This window comes from Eublepharis macularius, chromosome 9, assembly GCF_028583425.1.
Source record: "Eublepharis macularius isolate TG4126 chromosome 9, MPM_Emac_v1.0, whole genome shotgun sequence".
Classification (NCBI taxonomy): domain Eukaryota; kingdom Metazoa; phylum Chordata; class Lepidosauria; order Squamata; family Eublepharidae; genus Eublepharis; species Eublepharis macularius.
The window spans coordinates 47,334,051-47,356,042 of record NC_072798.1 but is presented as its reverse complement, the minus strand read 5'-3'; the positions used below and the strand labels follow the sequence as shown (position 1 = coordinate 47,356,042).

General features: G+C 41.2%; 1 protein-coding gene across 1 annotated transcript in view; it reads left to right on the top strand.

The window, feature by feature from the left end:
* The window catches only part of CFAP54 (cilia and flagella associated protein 54), a 311,880-nt gene that overhangs the window by 8,211 nt on the left and 281,677 nt on the right, over nucleotides 1-21,992 (top strand). The window contains 9 exon segments of the mRNA XM_054987752.1: nucleotides 5,874-6,020; nucleotides 6,898-7,069; nucleotides 8,337-8,395; nucleotides 16,796-16,939; nucleotides 17,604-17,717; nucleotides 17,802-17,903; nucleotides 18,296-18,494; nucleotides 21,174-21,254; nucleotides 21,800-21,912. Coding sequence (XP_054843727.1) covers nucleotides 5,874-6,020; nucleotides 6,898-7,069; nucleotides 8,337-8,395; nucleotides 16,796-16,939; nucleotides 17,604-17,717; nucleotides 17,802-17,903; nucleotides 18,296-18,494; nucleotides 21,174-21,254; nucleotides 21,800-21,912 — 1,131 coding nt within the window.

The following is a 21,992-nucleotide window of genomic DNA, read 5'->3' as shown; positions in this document are numbered from 1 at the left end:
AATGAGCTGGAATTCATCCTCCATCTACTCAAAGACTTTGGCATAGACAAACTAAACCAATGTTTATATTTTGCAGGTACCCTCATCAAACCACCTAAGAAGGAGAAGCTGGAACAGCTACACAAGAAGAAGAACCTTCATGACCTGAGCTTCAGAACTTGAGAAGGGGTTGTTGGAATCTGTGCAAGTGTCCTACGCTCAGTCATGAAAGAGTTAAATTGCTGTTCTGTTTGTTTAGTCAGATAGCTAGTTAGCATAGGACCACTTAGGCCTCGAGAGAAGTTCCTGCCAGAGAAAGTGGGAGTCTTTAGTCTTAATGAGGGAATCCAGGATTGTCTATTGGATGAGCCAGTTTATTGGGGGGCAGTTAGCTAGCAACATATACTAAGGTTTTATTGCTCTTTGTTCAGTCTGCTACAATACTTCTACTACCTCACTAGACCATGCAGTCTAAGCTTTTCTCTCTCTAGTACCTAGTTGAGACTATCAAGATGTAGTCAGAAACTGTTTGTTGTTTTTCCTATCAAATGTACCCTTTTTACCCTATTATGTAGTAAAGTATTTTTATAGAGCTAGAATCACAGAAGTTTGTCTACTTATTTCCGCTGTGCTATTATCAAACTCTGCTACTCTGCAAACTTATTATTATTATTATCATATCTCATTGCTGCTGCAACTACCAACAAACGCTCTGTCAATGGAGACCTGGGCCCAGCGGGACATATTATCGTTCCACTGGGCCTGTAAGACAAAGCTGTTCCGCCAGGCGTTCGGTTGTTGAAGGGGGCGGTGCCATGTCAGCCTCCCACCTTTGGGGGGGGGAGTTCTCCCCACCATTGGACTTGGTTAATTTATTTCATTATTGTTTTGTATATTGATTTTAGTATTGTTGTTTTCTTGTTTTTATTGATTTTAAACTGTTCACTGCCCAGAGCCCCTGGGGATGGGTGGTATATAAATGAAATATAAAAATATAAATAAATAAAGGTTTCTGTTGAACTACAGTGACCTATAAGTCCTTGATGGAATGTCCTGGTAGATTGAAGTGTTCTCCCACTGGTTTCTGGATGTTGTCATTTTTAATGTCAGATTTGTGTCCATTCTTTTGCATAGAGGTTGGCTGGTTTGTCCAATGTACAGAGCAGATGGACATTGTTGGCACATGAGGGCATATATCACATTGGAGGATGAGCAGTTGTAAGAGCCAGAGACAGTGTAGTTGACGCCATTGGGTCCTGTAATTGTATTTCCTGGGTAGATATAAGGGCAGAGCTGGGATCTGGGTTTGTTGCAGGGTCTGGTACCTGTGCTAGTGACTCTGCTAGCCGATTCATGATTGTAAGTGAGAAGTCGTTTAAGGTTGGGGGGCTGTCTGTAGGCAAGGAGAGGTCTTCCATCATGGGTCCATGGGAAGGAAGCCCTTGAGAGATTTCATCAGGACTTCAACAACTTTCACCCTACTGTCAACCTGAGCCTGGACCACTCTACACAACAGGTACACTTCCTGGACACCACTGTACAACTACATAATGGACGGATAACTACCACTTTATACCGGAAACCCACAGACTGATACTCATATCTACATGCCTCCAGCTACCACCCTAAACATACCACTCGGTCAATTGTCTACAGCCAAGCCTTACGTTACAACCGTATCTGCTCCAATGCTCTTGATCGGGACTCCCATTTAAGAGATTTACAACAAGCGTTTTTGGGACTACAGTACCCACCAAATGAAGTGAGGAAACAAATCGACAGGGCCAGACTAGTACCCAGAAACAGCCTGCTCCAGGACAAACCTAAAGGAACTAACAACAGAACACCACTGGTTGTCACCTATAGTTCCCAGCTCAAAACCATCCAACGTATCATCAGTGATCTACAACCCATCCTGGAAAATGATGCCTCTCTCTCAGAAGCCCTGGGTGGAAGACCTCTTCAATCTACCAGGACATTCCATCAAGGACTTAAAAGTCACTGTAGTTCAACAGAAAACCTTTCAAAAACAAAATCCAACGGGAAGGTGCTAAATTGGAATTCATATGTAAATTTGACTCTGTCAAGCTGGGATTGAGTAGAGACTATGAATGGTTATCTCATTATCAGAAATAACGGACTTCCTTGACAGAAGTAAACTGATCGCCATATCAGAAGCTACTGTTTGCATCTACTTCTCCCTCCCCTCTCCCTATATATCTGACCAGTTTCTTCTTGTCCTCCATGCATCTGACGAAGAGAACTGTGGTTCTTGAAAGCTTATGCTACAATAAAGTTGGTTAGTCTTAAAGGTGCTACTGGACTCTTTTTGATTTAGCATCCATTCTGCCTCCATTGAGTGAGTTCTCCTTGCCTGCAAGCCTCAGATTAAATGCTCTTCCCAATTTAATTGTGTAATTGTTACTTGCTGCTATTTTTGTATTTATGTGATATTTAACTGTTTTCTGAGATCTAGTCAGCATGTATAGGACGCTTAGCACTGTACAGAGTATTGCAAGCCTTAGGAAGCAGCCACTACCACCAGCGGACATTCTAGAAAGAGAAGTGGCTAATAAATAGTTCAGATAAATAGATCTTAATATAATGGTGCTAGGTCAAAGATGACAGGTGTAGTGTGTGTGATAGCCCTCTTTCATCCTGACTAGCTTGCTTTCTTCTAGTCAATTTCTTTACCCTAAGGAGTAACATTATGCTGTGACATAAGTTCTATTATTTTCATCATGTTGCTTTGCATTCTCAGCCTGCATAGCTCCTTTCTTCTCCTAGCTAATGGGCACTTTCTGTTCAAGGGCCTTGGACAGCCTTAACTTTCATTTCTTCCTGCCTACTATTATATGCATCAGTAGTAAGAAAAGTACATATGAAACAAACTGGAAAAGGAAATATAATCACTTATGGCTCAAGATGATAAATATGGCTTAAGTATCAGAAGATGAACTCTCATATCCTTACAAAAAGTCTATTGGAGAAAAGAGGATAAAGTTGTATGTATAGTCATTGCTTGAATTTGCATTATGTAGTCTTATTCCACTAGTCAAGGTTACTAAGGATTTACTAAGGAAATCTTGCTTTGAGAAGTTAGTGATAATGTTGCTGGTTTAGTAGCTGACATAAAACTCCTGATCAGCAACAGAATGGTAGTCTTCTGGCCACTCAAACAGGCAGTTATCCGCCCACTAATTCAAAAACCATTGTAGACAAAACTGATGTGGCCAATTATCACCCAGTCTCTTAATCTGCCCTTTATGAGCAAAATGATTGAGAGAGCAATAACTGACCAACTCGAGATCTTTTTGGAAAACTCTAGCACTCTAGACCCTTTCTAGTCTGGATTCAGACCAGGGCATGGGACAGAGACAGCATTAGTAGCATTAATGGATGATCTCTATCTGATTATAGACAAAGGCCATGCCTCGTTATTGCTCCTCCTGAATCTATCTACAGCCTTTGACACAGTAGACCATGGGCAAATCCACATGCCCTCAGAGTGTCCTGGCGTTGCACTAAATGTTTGCTAAACACCCGGAAGTGTAGCATCTTTCTATTGCGATTTCTAAAATCGTGCTAAAAAGACGCTATACTTCTGGGTGTTTAGCGAACATTTAGTGCAACGCTGGGACGTGCCAAGGGTGTGTGGATTTGCCCCATGCCATCCTTTTGAGGTGTTTAGAAACAGAAGTGGGTATCAAAGGATGTGCTTTGAATTGGTTTAAATTGTTTCTCATGGAACGGACCTGAAGGGTTGCCATCAGAGATCAGCTATCTCTATAAAGGGAACTATCTTGTGGGCTTCCACAGGGCGCAATCTTACCTCTCATGTTATTCAACCTCTATGTAAAACCTTTAGGAGAACTCTTTTGCAGCTATGGAGTGGGATGTCATCAATATGCAGATGACACCCAACTCTGTATCTTGCTATCCAGATCCCCACAGGATGCAGTAGAAATCTTAGATTGCTGCCTGACAGCTGTGGTGAAATGGCTGAAAAATAACAAATTGAAATTGAATTGAGACAAGACTGTAGTGATGCATGTTGGGAAGGCAGAGATCTTGAAAGACATTGTACTCCCCACTTCTGATGGAATTTGTCTGACCCTTGCAGACTTGGTTAAGAGCCTAGGGGTTATACTGGATCCAGCACTACTATTAGAAAAACAAGTTAAGGCAGCCACAAAAAATGCTTACTACAGTCTCACTCTAGCCAGGAAGATGGCTTCTTACCCTTGACACGACTGACCTTACCCTAAGGAGCCGCCTGGATCCATGCTATAATAACATCACAACTTGACTATGTAATGCCGTATACATTGGTTTCCCATCTAAGTTAACTAGGAGGCTCCAATTAGTGCAAAATGCTGTGGCTCGACTGTTAACAGGAGCTAGCAAGAGCATGAACATTACTCCCATCCTACAGTCACTCTATTGGCTATCTATCAGTTACCTTGCTCAATTCAAGGTATTGGTTATTACATACAAAGCTCTTCACGGCCTTGGTCTGGCATACCTACGGGACTGCCTCCCTCCCTACGTCCCTCCGCGGCAGCTTCACTCATCTGAACAGGGTCTCTTGCAGGTGCCAGCCTGCACACGGGCAAAATCAACAGCAGCCTGTACAGGGGCTTTTTCTGTGGTGGCACCTACCCTGTGGAATGACCTGCCTGAGGAGGTCAGGTGAGCCCCTACTCTCCAGGCTTTTCGCAAACGATGCAAAACTGAATTATTTAAAAAGTCTTTTTAATCAGAAAGGAGGGCGGTATTGTAGGGAGGGGGTCTCAGATGCTTCACTAATGAGTTAAGGACCATAGACTTCACCACTATGTTGCCTTACATATTATCTGTTGCTTTAAATTTGTACACCTATATTCTACCTGTGCTTCATGTTGTCTAATGTCAGTCCTAGAATTGATTATATTCTATTTCAGCAATTCTTCAACTCTGTATTGGATCCTTGCTAATGCTATGTCTTTGTAAACTGTATTTATTTATCCTATGGCATTGTCTATGGAAATGTCCTTGACACTGTATGGAAATGTCTTTGATACTGATTGTACTAATCTCACACTATGTAACCCGCCTTGAGTGTCAGTGAGAAAGGTGGACTACAAACAAACAAACAAACAAACAAACAAACAAATAAATAAATAAATAAATAAATAAATAAATAAATAGTCAAGCAAGAGATAATTATTGCAAGAAATTTTTGTGCCAATGAACCCTTCTTTTTGAGTTACACAAACTTTATACAGTCATAGCTAGGGCCTGTTTTTGTTTCTTTAAAACTCCATGTAGTTCACAACTCTCGAACTTTATCTAGTACAGGTGTCTAAACACCATTTGCAGTTTCAATGTACATGGTTGTTGCTTCCTTTTAAAAACATTGCTATGTATTAGGTTTCCATTTGATCAGGAAGTGGTTGCAGGCTAGAAGCAGTGATCTCAATGTGTAAAAGTAAAGCATTTTATTCTGATACAGAAAGATAGAGAACTGCTAAATTGCTACGTCCCTCTGTTTACCAAAGCTTTCAAACAAATGATTCCCCCACTCCTCCACTTGAAGCCAGCTGGGTGTCCTTGGGCTAGTCACAGTTCTCTGGAGCTCTCTCAGCCCCACCCACCTCACAGGGTGTTTTGTTGTGGGGATAATAGTGACATACTTTGTAAACCACTCTGAGCGGGCATTAAGTTGTTCTGAAGGGCGGTATATAAATCGAATGTTGTTATTATTGTTGCTATTATCATCATCTCATCATGACACAACCTATTTTTGTGATATATTGGCTGTTCAAGATCTGATTTATTTTCTCATAAATGCTTTACAGCAAATAGTTTATAAAAATGAAAATGAATGCACAACTCATTGTGTTTGTTTTCAGGAATATAAACTGGCAGTTGTACAGTGCTATAGGCAGTATCTTCAACAAATCAGTACCATAGACATCGATAAGCTTGAATTAGATGTGCATCAGTTTCAGTCTATTTTTTTCCCAAATGGATTTAGAGATAAAACAGCTGCAATTACAGTAAGTATCAACACCATATATTTTAAACTATGTTATTTTGCTTGATATTTTACTATTTTAGTATTAACCAGCCTTCATCAAGTATTCAATAAACGCCATGTTGGATCAAAGTCCCAATAAACACATTTTATGTTACTGTTAAATAGTTCATCATTGTGTGAGAGTAGTTGTTTTAGGTTAGCCGGCTGTCTGTATCTGATCAAGTGAGCTGTGACTCACAAAAGCTCATAGCCTACCACAAGTTTTGTTAGTCTTATAGGTGCTACTGGACTCTTGCTCCTTTCTATTCTGTCATACGTTGATTAGGATCCAAGGCTGTTCAGTAGCTCAACCATATATTTCTATCCCGCATATTTTCCCTTGGAGAGGCATTAAATGTTATTTGTTACATGGAAAAATTGCAGTTGTCTGATCATTTGAAGGTTAAAAAAAATCGAGTTTCTACAATAGCAGCTGCGGCTTGAGGAAAGGTCTCTGGGTCCCTTGCAATCAGTAAGTAATAAATGAGCAATAGTTGCATAAAAAAATACAGTTGCAGGTGGCTGATATGGTGTTTCATTGGAGTACTTTTTGGAACTGCTGGTGAACATCTTGGGGGTGGTGGTGGTGATCTGACACCCTTACTGGAAGGAGTCAGAAGGTGGCAGAGGAACTGAGGCTGCTCCCACAGTTGGTATGGGCCCTGGTATTGAAATCACTGGACCTTCAGCAAATTATCATGAGTCATCTCTGGAGAGAAGGTTAAGAGATGGAGAAGGAGAGGGAGCTGTTGACTGAATACCTGTCAAATCAAGGAGGCCAGTTAGGGAAGAAGGAGTGAATTCCACATGTTGATTTGAAGCATTCCTTCACTTTAATTTATTACAATTTGTTTTAGTTCCATGTGTTGCAAGCAAAGAATGTTTGCATGTACAGAATTGTATGCAACAGTGATATGGGTCTTCTGAATCGGGAGTCTTTGAAGACATGTTTTACAGTCTTGTCCATATTGCAACTTATCATGCAAATGACTCTACCTCATGAAGACTTGTGTTGGATTGTCTATAATGGTATGTTGCTCATTTTTAACTTCCATATGCACTTTAAATATTATTTCTACTCTAAGCTCTGAGAAATAGTTTTTGAGTAAACTCTCCAGATTTAAGCAGAGATTTTACTTTTGTGAGCTCAATTTCAACAGATTGAAATTTATGAATAATTTTAATTTTGCTAATTCTGTTTTCCTTTTGTGTCGATCTTTTGCTGTAAAGCAAATTACTGCTTATCTGCATACTTTGGTGATAGTTTAAACCTGGTATGAATAAGCATGAAATATTTTTGCAAGTGGGAACATTTTTCATATGTAGGCAATTTAGTTCTTAAAGTTTAGAAATAAACTCCCAGAACTACTTGAATTAAAAAAAAGATGTGGTTTCATGTGATTCTACAAGCATTTAATATTCATTTCATGTCAAGGGTTCTGCATACGGCTTAAAGGTGTACTACATATTTTTATTTATTCAATTACCCAGAAAATTAGCAGAACTCCAAATAATGTGAATGGAAAAACATGTAACGATTGATATTGAGAAAGTTAGATTATTGGGGCTGGTTTGAATATTGGACTGAGACCTGTGATGACTGGATTTGACTCTCTTGCTAAACTGTGGAAACCTGCCAGGCGATCTTGGGCCATCACAGTCTCCCAGCCTAACTTACTCTCACAAGGTTGTTGTTGGGATTAAGTGAAGGAGGGGGGAATATTGTGAAAAGCTGCTTTGGGTCCCCAATCAGGGAGAAAAGTGGGATATAAATAAAAATATGCATAATAAGCATAAGTAATAAGCAATAATAGTATATAGCCTATGCTTAAGTTTCATAAGAAGAAATAAGATTGTCCTACCCTTTGCCATATATGCACATCCTTGGCTGATTCTTTTGTACAAATAAATAAATACTGACAAGGCAGGAAACTGGTAGCAAGCTAGCAGCAGTTTAGTTAACATCTTAGCTATATTTCTTCTCTCCTTGCAGGTACTTATAAAGGCTGGATGGGGCCAGAGGTGTGAGTCTTTGGATGTAAGCCAAAGGCAGGAGCCCAAAGGCACCTGTCCTTTGCTCTTAGTTTGTGACTCACTGCCTGGGGGCCTGTGTTCGGAAGCCTCTTTGACTGAGGCCAGCACTGATTTGTTTTATGTAATTGGATTATTTGTTTAAACTGATGAATTCTATTTTGGTATTGTTCTGTTTTGGTCTTTTAAGTGAAAAAATGCACACAAACGCCATAAATAAATACATACATGTGCTTAAGTATATTGAAATATATTTTCCTTACAGGTACAATTCATATGTACACCATATGTAGACATTTGATGACTGTTGGTCAGTCTGCTAAGGTATGGCAAGATAAATTAGAAACATTTATCTCTTTTCAATTTGTATGTCAAAACAAATAGAAATAGTTTGTCTTGACAGCTCAGTTCTAGTGGCTGTTGTAATTTTTTTTAAAAGAGAAAGGCTTGGGCTTTATGCTAGTCAGTATGAACAGACCTATATGACTAGAGGAACAGCTCTTCTCCCTTTGAGGCAGAGGACATCTTGGGTGATTCCCACCATCCAATCAGGGAGGCAGGAACTCAATTATTTCTTCCTCTTCCTGTTGGTGCGTGGGTCACCCCCTCCTTTCAGTTCTTTCCTACCTCCAGGGAGAGCAGAAGCCTGCAGCATGCTTGCTGAACCTTCCTTCACTTTCAATTTCTCTTCACTCCTACTTCTGCTTCTAGCTTATCTAGACTGACTTCACATCTGTTTCCTCTCTCTTCTCTGTCTTATTCTACCTTTGAGAGCAAGCTTGACCACCAATTGGAGATGGACTCCGATGTGAGCTTCATGGAGGAAGATAGATGCAGAGGAGTTAGCCGTGTTAGTCTGTGGTAGCAAAATCAAAAAGTTAGTCTGTGGTAGCAAAATCAAAAAGGTGCTACTGGACTCTTTTTGATGGAGGAAGATGGAGAGGAAACTGGCCTCCCTGCGAATGCCGTGGCCATGGTCGATTTGCAACTAACCGGTGCCATCCTGCCTTCATGGCTGCAGTGTGCTCCTGGCTCTGGAGCTGTGCATTCCCGACAAGAAGCCCAGATGACAGACAACAGAGGCTCAAGGGAAAAGCCTAGAAAGCCCACCTCCTGGCCTGCTAAGGCTGCCCTGAAGGCCACCCTGAGTAATCAGACCACCGCAGGGTCTCACTGGGGAGAAGGATCATCCTCTGACAGCGATAACCGGGAGGAGGGCGAATTTCTGTCAGAGGAGGAAGAGGAAACTATCTCCACTCCAGAACAGCCTGATAGGCTATTTAAGATGGAGGGTTACCAGTACCTCCTTTCCAAGTCTCTAGCAGCTTTGGACTTGCAAGAAAAGAGGGGGAGGGAGGATCAGAACCCTAAAGCAGGCAAGATCAGGCCCAAAGGGTGTCGTGAGTTCTTTCCCAGGGCTAACACAGCCGAGAAAGTGTTCCCATTTCCTGAATATTTTGAAAGACAAATGAAAGCTAAATGGGAAATGCCTGCTGCCAATAAACAGTGTTCTAATGCATCCAAAAAGTTATATGCCTTACCCTCTTATGCAAATGAGTTATTGCAGGTTATGAGGATAGACACGCCAGTAGCAGCTCTACAGTCATCAGGCCTTCTATCCAAAGATGGTCAAGGTTCCGTCAAGGACAGCCTAGATAGAAAAGTGAAAATTTCTCTCAGAACGGCACACTAGGCTGCAGCAGTGGCCATCAAGGCATCAAACACAGCATCCATCGTGTCAAGGGCATCAGTTGTTTGGGTGTGCAAACTGCTGCAGCTAATTCCCAACGGTAATAGTCGCTTGCTTGAGGGAGCAAACAGAATTCTCAAGGCAAGCACTTTTGTGGCAGATGTGACCCTAGATGCCATATCTTTTTCCTCACGATCCCTGGCCTTGGCTGCTGTGGCTAGAAGGCACCTTTGGCTTCGAGCCTGGCAAGCTGACATTTGATCAAAGATCCTCCTAGTAGCATACTCCCTTCAAGGCAACAAACTCTTCAGGGACTGCCTAGACAAGATTCTAGTGGAAACAAAAGACAAGACAGAACTGACAGGCGCCCGTTTGGCACACAGTCCTTTCTAAACTACCATACCATGGCTAGACCAAGACAGGATTCAAAACGTCCATCCTGGAACAACCCCAAACAGAGCTTCAAGCGTGGACCATTTGGAACCAAATCCAGCAGGCATTCCCAACCCAGAGGGGACAGACAGGACTTTGAGAACAAGACGTCTAAATCCTGACTCCTGTCAGGAACCAGTAGGGAGGAGACTGCTTCAATTCCACCAAGCATGGATTGACTCCAGAGCAGACGAATGGACCCTAGAAATTGTCTCCAGAGGCTACTCGATAGAGTTCAAAACCCATCCTCCAGACAGATTCATCTCATCCCCCCTACAAGAAAAATGCACAAAGAAACCATATTACTCATCAGGTAATCAACCATCTACTGAGGATTCAAGCAATAGAACCTGTCCCTCCCCAGGAGCGAGGCAAAAGAGTCTACTCTATCTTTTTTACAGTTCCAAAAAGGAACGGAGATTGGAGAGTGATATTAGATATAAAATTTGTGAACAAATTCCTAAGGGTTAAGAAGATTCCGGATGGAGACGCTCCGCTCAATATCAGAGGCCCTCCAACCGGGAGAGTTTATGACGTTAATAGACTTGATGGAAGCTTACCTTCATATTCCCATCAACGCATCTCATTGCCGTTACCTGTGCTTCCACGTCAACCGCAACCACTACCAGTTCTGTGCCTTACTGTTCGGACTGGCCACAGCACCAAGGGTCTTCACCAAGGTACTCATCAACTCAGTGGTCCGACTCAAGGAGAAAGGCATCTGTGTTCATCCATATCTGGACGACATCCTCATCTGGACCAACTCCTGAGAAAAAGCTCTACAGGACACCTGCAGCATCATGGTTTCCTGATAAACTTGGAAAAATGCTCCCTTCAGCCCACTCAAGCTATCCAACACCTGGGTTTGATAATTGACACGAAAAGGTGCGGTTTCTTACTTCCTCAGGAGAAAATACAGAAGACCAAGAATCTAATCAGCTCTGTCCTCCAGAGCAGGTCAGCACCCCTGATGGCACTATCCAAACTCGTTGGTACACTAACAGCAAACTGCGAGGCCATTTACTGGGGGCAACTGCACTCTTGAGCTCTGATGCTCCTATTATGTCCTTATCAATTTCTCATCACGTACCTTGGAAGGTAAAAGAAAGTCTTCTGTGGTGGATCAAGGACCAAAACCTGAGGCAAGGATAGAGTTTCCTGACTCCCCCAGTAACCCAGTTATTCACGGATGCAAGTCTCACAGGATAGGGAGCATCCTTGGAAGGAATCCCGACCCAGGGGCAATAGTCTCCAGAGGAGTCGCGGCTCCCGATCAACATACTAGAATTGAGAACCATCAAACTAGCCTTAATCAAATTCTCTGACAAGATTGTGGGCTGACACATCCTGATCCACACCAACATGTCAGCAAAACCTTACATCAGTCGACAAGGGGGGACCTGCTCCTCAGCACTCCTCAAGGAAGTGACCAAGATCCTGTTTGGCCAGAATCCCACCTGAAGTCGATTTTGGCAGAACACATGAGAGGGCTGGACAATGTCCAAGCAGACAGCCTGAGCAGACAAACCATTCAGCCGGGGAGTGGACCCTCAAGAGAGAAACCTTTCAGGCAGTGACTCATTTTGGAATGCCCATGATGGACTTGTTCGCATCCCATCTGAACCACCAGGTGCCTAGATTCATGTCCAGATTTCAGCACTCACGTTCAGAGAACACAGACGCACTCACCTCTCAATGGCTTCAGGGATTACTGTATGCCTTCCTGCTGATACCGATCCTTCCAAAGCTCCTGCAGAAGATACGAGAGCAGGGAGCTCAAGTCATAGTGATAGCCCCCTGGTGGTCGAGACATCCATGGTTCTCATCACTGCAGAAAATGGCGGAGGCACCCCCTCTACCACTTCAGATGACCCTGGACCTGCTGCATCCGGGTCCGATCTGGCGCCTCCGTCCAGAGCAATTGTGCCTGACCACCTGGAAATTGTGAGAGGGGCTCCCTAACTAGCCTAGGCTTCCAACCAAAGGTAGTCAGTACGATACTGGCCTCAAGAAAGGGTTCGACAATAAGAATATATAACACCACTTGGAAGGCCTTCACCAGGTGGGATAGGAGGAAGAAGGTAGACCCTCTACACCCATCACTGAGTGAGGTGTTGACGTTCTTACAAGACGACCTGGACTCAGGCTTAAAGCTAGCCACTATCAAGAGACAGATTGCAGCCCTGGACTCGATCTTACTGCTTACAGAGGGACTAAAGTTGTCTAGCCAACCACATGTTCAGCGCTTTGTTAAAGGGGCAGCATTGCTAAACCCACGGACAGTTCATCGATTCCCGACTTGGAGAATTACATCGTTCTCCAGGCTCTGACCAAACCACCGTTCGAGCCACTGGAAGAAATTCCACTGAAGTGGCTGAGGTTAAAAACTATTTTCCCAGTCACTATCACTTCCACTAGAAGAATATCGGAACTCAGCGCACTGAAACCTCACCTATGCATATTCCATAAAGACAAGGTGATCTTGTGTATGGATCCTACCTTCATTCCAAAAGCAAGTTCCACCTTTCACAGAAGTCAAGAGATTAACCTACCTTCCTTCTGTCCATCGCTGAGACACCCTAAGGAGAGGGAGTGGCATTGTCTGGATGTGAGAAGGGCCCTCAAAGCCTATATCACCAGGACAGAGGGCATCAGACAGAGTCCATTTTCATTAACATCAGTCCTCCTAACGTTGGGAGAAAAATGTCTTCAGTAGCCGTAGGGCAGTGTATCAGATCCTGCATTGCAGAGGCATACAGAGTATCAAACAGAGAGGTGCCAGAAGGCATTACAGCTCACTCTATAAGGAGCACAGCTACCAATGCGGCGTTCAACAACTGAGCATCGGTAGAAGTGTCCAAGGCCACCACGTGGTCATCAGTCTCCACATTTGTAAAACACTATAGGCTAAACGGATATGACTTGGCAGATGCCGCCTTTGGGAGAAGAGTTCTTCAACGTGTAATCCAGAATGAAGACCATAACCCACCTGCGGGAAACTGACTGCTTTGGGAGCACCCAAGATGTCCTCCGCCTCAGAGGGAGAACGGACCATTGGACACTTACCGTGAAGGGTCCTTCTCCTCTGAGGAATGGAGGACATCTTGCCCTCCCAGGGTCTTCGTATGCTGGTCTCTCCTTGCTTCTCCCTCAAGTATTATGCTTCCTTTTAAATATCATTCTTCCTCTTGCATTTCAGAGTTAAATAGTTAAAGTTGAGTTCTACATGTTGAGTTACTGCTTCGTGGAGTCATCCGAACTGAGCGGAAGGGTGACCCACACACCAACAGGAAGAGGAAGAAATAATTGAGTTCCTGCCTCCCTGATTGGATGGTGGGAATCACCCAAGATGTCCTCCGTTCCTCAGAGGAGAAGGACCCTTCATGGTAAGTGTCCAACGGTCTGTTCTCCATGGAATTAAATAAAATACTTTGGTATTATCCCCGTTAAAAGCAACATTTTATGAGGATTTTAGGACATTCTCACTTTAGGTACAAGTAATTCATGTCCAATTGTCTGCAATGTTTGTACCCAATACTAAAAACATTAAAATGTGTGCTAAAATAAGCTGAATTCTCTGGACTGTATGTTATGCATTTCTCTTGTTCTGTTAATTTTTTTTTACTATTTTTCATAATTTACATTAATGTTATGAGCCCTAAGGAGGAACAAGAAGCTATATAAGGAAAATGAAGCTTCACCCACAACTACTGGACATCTTGTTTGCTCCCCCCGCCCCTGAGATTTTAGCTATCTTTGCCTACACGCTTTCAAAAATATGTTCAAAGCCTGTAGGGATAGATTTTTTTTTAAAGTTGAGATTCTGTGTCCAGTACCACGTTTTCAGTGCAATACTAAGAAAAGTTACTCCAGTCTACGACTATTGGTTCCAAGAGGCATACTTGAGTAACTCTGCTTAGGATTGCACTGTTTATGCCTTTTGTGCACTTCTGCATGTCACAGCATGCATACAGTTCTTGCTTAGAAAAACAAATCCTGTAATCGGGCAGACTGGCCCTTTAACTTAAGGATAAAGTTTCTGGGGGGCTGCTAGGGCCACTTGGCCCAGCTTGCTCCAGGGCTGTTGTATTTAGGGATGTGCATCTGAAAAAAAACCCACAGTATTTTTTGGATTCCAATTTTGCAAAGGGCACACATTCTGGTATCTAATGGTATTTGGGTTTCTCTGGGATTCTGGAATTACTTGGGTTCCATTATTTGCTATGGTGGACCTTTCTTGGGGAGCTGGAGTGGCTGTTTTTCAACCAAATGTCACCAAAATAACAGAGGAGTTAGTGCTGCCTGTCCACTAAAGACATGCCAAGTTTCAAGTGAATGGGACCAAGGGGACCAGTTCTACAGGCCCCTGAACAAGGTACACTCAGCCATCCTACTTGCAGGGAGGAAAAATGTCATTGGAAAAGAGGAAAATCCAGTATAATTGGCTATACATTCGGAAACAGAGGAGCTGGAATCCTGAGAAGTATGCAACTAATTCCAGATGTCCAGGAATTTTTGTTTTTCTCAAAGTCCCTGAGGCTGCATGGCAAAAAAGTAAATATGCTAAATTTGTAACAGACAGTGCTCGTAATAATCATTGAAGGTCTGGTGCTCTGTGAAAAAATAAAATATACCAGACATGAAAAAGTCCTTGAGCATACCTAGGGTAGCTTTTTAGATGTTTTGAGCTAGATAGTGTATTGATTGATTGTCTAGCTACTGAACTATAAAGATATGCGGACTTGTGACTATAAGCCTTACTATTTAGTATTTTGTATGATATGTCCTCCAACCAAATTCAGATTTAAATAAAAGGAAGTTATACAAGCAGGTACATGTTGATTAGTTTTTAATTTTAGAATAACCTACCATGTAAATAATATATTGGATACATAAATTTGTAATCTCAATGCAATGTGTATCATTCTGATATGGATGATTTTACTATTATATGTATTTAAGTTAAGCTGTAGTGCCATCAAGTGGATTTTTAAAATAGTGGAAAGTTAACTTGTAATGACCTGGATAGCTGAAATCTGTGTGCAGAGAAAGTCAGTGTTAGGCAGGGTTGAAAACAAATAACTAGGCCTGGCAAATAAAGTCTACAAAAATTTCTTGCCCATTGGCCTATGTATTGGTATAACCAAAACAAAGGGAGAAGATTACACTTCCACAATAGTTAAGTACACACCAATACAAGGAAGTGTGCCAACACAGCTATTATTATTGCAGCACAAGTAAATTATTCAATCAATATAATCAATATAAACACACCAGTTTCGATTCCATTCAATACAATGTGGCTGCAAACTTGTTCCAATAGAATGAGAGAGTCAAGTCCCATATATTAACGGAACCTCTTTATCACAGGCTGCAAACGGTGCCAATTGAAGTTAATCGGTGGCGTCCAAGATTTATGAGCTCCAAGGTGGCGACGAGCTATACCGGTCTATTCCTTTCGGCTCGTTTCAAACCCAGTTCTTCATCAGGCCACCAGTGTCCTACAATTTATATCACAAACTATCAGAAATCAGCCCAATATTGGCTGCCCCTGCGTTGCCGTCTGCCAGTTCATACTTACAGTTAATCAAAGTATTTCGTATCCAAACTCAAAAAGCATTCCGGTTAACATTCAGATTTAATATTTACAGATCCAGCTCCCGAGTTAGGTGCGGGGGGCGTAGATATCCACCATTAAATACAAGCCACTAGATCAATTATCAATTACCATACAATTAATTGATTTAAAGACATATCAGTACCAGATACATTTATTTCAAATGACTAATGTCTAAGTGGGACCTTAACAAGGGAAGGGGGGGGAAGGAAAAACAAAGGAAAAAGAAAAGCAGGAAAGAAGAGAGAAGGAGGAAAACACAGTATAAAAAGAAAAAGGAGCCAGAAAAGGGGGAGGGAGCCAGGAGAGGGGGAGGGGGGAGGGAGCAAGGAGAGGGGGGAGGGGGGGAAGGGAGGGGAAGAAAACGGAGAAAAAAGCGAAAAGAGAGGAAACCAAAAACCAGAAACAGGAAGAAAAGGAGCGGGGGAAGGAATGCCAGTTCATACTTACAGTTACAAAGAGAGCCTGTCTGACGGGGAGGGCGGTCTAGAAGTGTAAAATAATAATAATAATAATAATAATAATAATAATAATAATGTTTGTCTTTTTTAGCATTTGATTCAGGTCTGATGTAAGCATTATGCTGACTGCGGGGGGAGGGAAATGCTCTTTTGCACTCTCATTTAAGATGGGCATCTATTTGTGCTATTTAACATGGAACTGCTTTGTACAGGTAGCAGTCCAGTTTAATCAGGACACTGTAAATGCAAAGTTCCATGGGAGAGTGATTTTGCCTCAATCTGCTGCATATATATATCATGTTTCAACACATGAAAATCAAATTTAATTTTCTTGAAATGAAGTATTTTGTGTATATTTCCTTTTGCTTTTAAGAGTGAATAGCACTCTTCTGAAGTACTGTTGCTTAAACCTACCACTTTAATATTTTTTGAATATAAACATATAATTATATAACAGGGACTAATTAGGTTAATATAATCTGTTGTAGAATGTGTTTAATTTATAGTTATATTTTCTTTAACAGGTGCTAGAATATTTACTTTGGGCTTGTGTATGTATGGAGTCATCAGTTCCACTTTTAGCTGTATACTACTTGACATGGAGAACCACACTTTATGTTGCTGTTTGCCAATGTTACTATGACTGCCAGTTGGGCATTCATGGAGAGGTAGCAATTTACAATTTCAAATACATTTTAATTTTTATTAAAAATGGTACAAGGAAAAATATTTGCTTTTAGGAGCTTCTGTTAAGATCTGTGCAAAGAGTGCTGTCTTCCCTTTGTGTACTTAGTGCAGAACAGAAAGATAATGTTAGTCGACCTGTCCTTAACTATCAACAATTGGGATCATTGATCTCATTGAATAGAGGATATTGTTATATTCAGCTGTGATAAGGAATCAGTTGGCCATTTTCCATATAATTATGGCTGAATTTGTCGCCAGCTGATGCCTTCAGCCCCACTGTGCTCATTTCTTATCCTGTCTCTAGCCTACTTCATTGTTCAGGTACTCTTTATTCAACTCACAGCTTTGCTGCTTCTTCCTTCATGGTTATATGCACCCTCAGTATTAGGCAGTTAATCATAGAATGGTCATCTATCACCACTACTGATTGGACCTGCTCCTCTATAACTTTCTGAACCTTTGCAGTCTCCTATTGGACTTCCTATTGGAAGCTGACCTTAGGATAGGCGTTGGAGATTTGAATGCTTGAGGACGGTTGGACTCAAACAGGTCATTACTGCCATTCTTTTCCCTTCCATACTCCACTCTTTTTAAAGATAAAACAGTCTCATATATTAAAGTTATACATGTATTTTTATTCTGTAGGTATTTGCACGCCGTGGTTTGAGCAAAATTGATGAACTAAAACAAATGGAAAACATGAGTTCTTCATCATTAAGTGTGGAAACAAAGCAAATATTCAAAGAAGCCACTGTGAAGGTACCAAGATTTTATGCAAATTATATATTTAAATAGCTAGATAATATAAACATTTCTACATTTCCCTCTCCCTCCTTGAGTTAGATGGCTGCAATGATCTTCAAAAGATCTGTATTTGAATCTAGAAGAAAACCAAAAGGGATTCTTCGACCAAGACTCAGAACTAATCTTAGAGAAGCTCAATATGTAAGTTTTGACATTTGTGACAGTTTTTAAATTTTGATTTGTGTTTATTAGTATTTTATAATTCTGCACCAATACATACACAGTCCTTTGGAATTATTTCTGCAGTGCTGCACAAATTAGTTTTCTTTAGAAATTCTGTTCCATGAGGATTTACCCCCTTCATATTATGAATACAATATAAATAAGCAAAACTTTCCTTGAAGAACATTAACTAAGTATAATATTTTTTATAAATTTATAACACTCCTTGAACAGTGCCATTGACCATATTAGTTTGGAATAAATTTCAGCCTTTAATTTTTTTGCTTACTGTATTATGGGGAGCTATTTCTCTATAATGATTGATTTGAAATGGAAATGATTCTTGATGCTTTCTTTTTGCTTTACTTTAGCTGCCATGGCCTCGAACAATCACAGAACGGCTACTGCTGGAGTTCTTTGATTGCAATTCATCTCATTTTTTTGCCATCCTGGAAGCTCTGTTTGATAGAAATAGGAGGACACTGATCCCTAGTCCTCCTGTTCCTGATGAAGTAGAAATTCGTGATGTGGTTTCGGAACTCTTTTTTGCAGGCATGGATGTTATTTCAGGTAATTGGATAAAAATAATACTTTTGGAAAATCAACTACAGGGAGAAATAAAGTTATAACAATAGTACATAAGGAAAACAAAATATATTCCTTTTATTCTTCTTTTACCAGTATTGGAAGTAATTAACAGAGCAGTCCTCTGCACTTACTCCAGTTTAAGATCATTCATTTCAGTAGGGTCAGACTAGAGTGGGATTGCACTCTAAATTGACCCTGGACTTTAAGAAGCATAAGCAGAATCATATTAGGGGAAGCAACTTTCCTGCCTCACTCTCTCAATGCAGTTTTCTTTGCTCCACAAAATTGTATTCCTGCAGGTCAAATATTCCTGAAGGAACAGTGTAGGGAGCGAACTGGGAGTCTGCAGCAGGATGGAAGAACTGGCAAAAATCTCCTTTCCCACCTTTATAGGTGGAAGAGCTATTCTGTCAGAGGAGCTGCTGCTGGACCAGTGGAACAGCCCCTTAGGATCCAACCCTAGATCGTGTGTCATTGTTAAAACAGGAATTCTGTTCATTTTCAATCAACATTGATTTTTTTAAAAAAAATATTATTCATACTGTCTGAGGGTGGACTCTGCTCTCACCCAGTCATTGATAGCATACTAAAAGTTATGAAGGAAAGAGGAAAAAAACTGCTGTTCTAGTCCCATGCATGCATGGATATTCAAAAATTAGCAGAGGAAATTAAGCCACATGGGAGACAATGGAACCATTGTAGGGCCTTCAGCACATAAAAAAGCTTGCTAACTTTATTGTGTCATATGAGATTCTACCACAAACTGAATGAGGGAAGAAGTTCTCTTGTTATGGTGGATAATTACTGTAAAAGAACTATGATCCCCCCACCCCCCGATACCTGGGTTAAATGTAGGCTGTACTCAAAAGGGGAAAAAAAACAGAATCTTTGGTGTGGTGGTGATTTTTTTCCTATGTTTTTTACCCCATCCATGCATTTCTAACAAAAACAACAACAACAATAACAACATTCAGTATGTATACCGCCCTTCAGGACAACTTAACACCCACTCAGAGCAGTTTACAAAATGTGTTATTACTATCTTGATGACAATCACCCTGTGAGGTCGGTGGGGCTGAGATAGCTCCAAGAAGTTGTGACTGACCCAAGGTTACCCAGCTAGCTTCTAGGGGAGGAGAAGGGAATCAAATCCGGTTCTCCAGATTAGAGTCCTGCAGCTCTTAACTAGAGATGGGCATGAAGTGGGAAAAATCTGAACCATGTGGTTCGTGGTTCGTCACATTTCACGAACTATGAACCACGAACTTCCATGAACTTGCCCCCGTTTGCGAACTGGTTTGTTTGGTTCGTGAAAACATCACTTTCAGGGCAGCAGAAGGTCTGCAGAATAGATGTTTGCACTTCTGTTTTCCATCTTTTAAATGCCTGCCGCTTTTCAGCTGATGTGAGGGGGACCCCCCATCAGCTGAAAAAAGCTGCCAGCTTGAAAGCAGCAATACTTTTCTTGTGGCAAGAAAAGTGTTGCTGCTTTCAAATTCCTGCTGCTTTTTTCAGCTGAGGGGAGGGGCATCCTCCTCCTATCAGCTGAGATCCTTTTCACACTGAGACTTTAAAGCATTTCAATATCAGTTCTGCTTCCCATGTTTGCAGGAGTTTGCTTATTCCCTGCTGGCCTTAAAAGCCAGGAAAGGGTTAAATGGCTGGGTTTTCCCTTCCTCCTTTGGGGTATGCACACTCTCTCTCTTTTTTCAAAAGCAAGGAAAGGTTGTAACATTGTAACGTTGCAACGTTGCAACATTGCAGTGTTACTGCACATTCCTCCTGGCTTTAAAAGGATTAAATGGCTCCTTTTACCTCCCTCTCAGACATGTTTCAGGCTTTGAAAAAGAGAGAAAAAAACAAACGTTTTGCACAGCCCTTTGGAAACAAAGTAGCTGGGAAGCTGGGAGGAGATGAAGCAGCAGCTTCCCTGCCACTTTTTTCCAATGCGAAAAGGACCTCAGCTGATGGAAGGGGGATGCCCCTCCTCTCAGCAGAAAAAAAGCAGCAGGCCCTTTGAAAGCAACAACACTTTTCTTGCAGGCAAGAAAAGCGTTGCTGCTTTCAAACGCCTCCTATCAGCTGAAAAGCGGCCGGGTGAACTCCTCTACTTCAGAAAGCCCATCTCTGGTTGCCTAGGAAATTGATTGATGGTGCCAGGCTGTCTGCAGTGACGAAACGAAAAATGAACCGGCCTAAAGTTCATTGTGGTTCATCAGAAATGGGCTCTGACCAACTACCAGTTCATGAACCGGCTCAGTTCATGATGAACTTTGGTTTGTATTTCGGTTTGTGCCCATCTCTATTCTTAACCACTTCACCAAACTGGCTCTCTGGGTTACTTTCTGGTTGACAATGTAGAATACATGATTGTCTCCAGTGCACCTTGAGTTTTAGCAATGGGATACATTAAATGAAAAAAGACTAGTGATTCCAGTAGACATAACTTGCACAGCTACCAAGCTATGGTCTGGGACACAATAATGAATTTGAACAAGTTAACTTATTTTAAATATGTGCTGAATTGTTATTAGAAAACGCTCTGTTAAGAAACTGATGTAAAAGAAATGCATTTGAAAATTATATTACTTCTAATGCACTGTAAACTGAACTAATGTAACTGTTCTAATGGAAAAAAATCACAAGTTAGTTCTGTTAAAGGTGGTGTACATGGAATTGCATCCACTGACCATCCTAGTGTAATAACCGCATCATCATCACTTATGGAGCTGATACTAGCAGGTGAATTCTTTTTTTTATTAAGTCATTTTTTGTGTCTTTTAAAAAATAGAACATTGTGCATTATAGAAGAGGCTGTGATAAAGATTTTTCTGATTCAAGGGAACATTTAGCTGCCCCCTTCTAGCGTTTTCTTCATAAGGTTTTCTTCATTCATGTTCCTTTGAAACTGATGATTGTGCTATACATTTTTTTCTTTCTAGGTTAGACCCTGAGCTGATTGTATAAATTCACTGATTGTTCCTCTGTGCATAGTAGGAAATGAGTGCATCTTTGCTGTCCCGTCCCAGTCCCACTCAACATTCCTGCACATTCCTGTGGGGGGTTATTCAACTATTAGCATATTTTGTAATTGGCTTATTGATTGACTGGATAGTTCTATTGTACTTGTAATATACCTTGATTCCCACATGTAGCTTCTGAGCCACTGAGTGAATATTGCTAGTTAAAAAGTTATATAAATGAGTAGAAAAAAACTTATAGCTTCATTGTTTAAATTATAGATGTTTTACTTTCTTACTTTTTACACATTTTGGATTATCTTGTAGGGAAGAATGCGGTTACTGGTGATGCTACCTTGAGGTTTATGAAGATGGCTTTCAGCTATGAAGAATGGGATGCATTTGATCAGGCAGCTGGATTGTTTTCTACTTTTATTAAGGTAAACTAATACTTTGTTAACCCTCTCAAGGAAAAAAACCTGATTACACTACTTTGGAATTGGAGTCAAAATGACCCCAA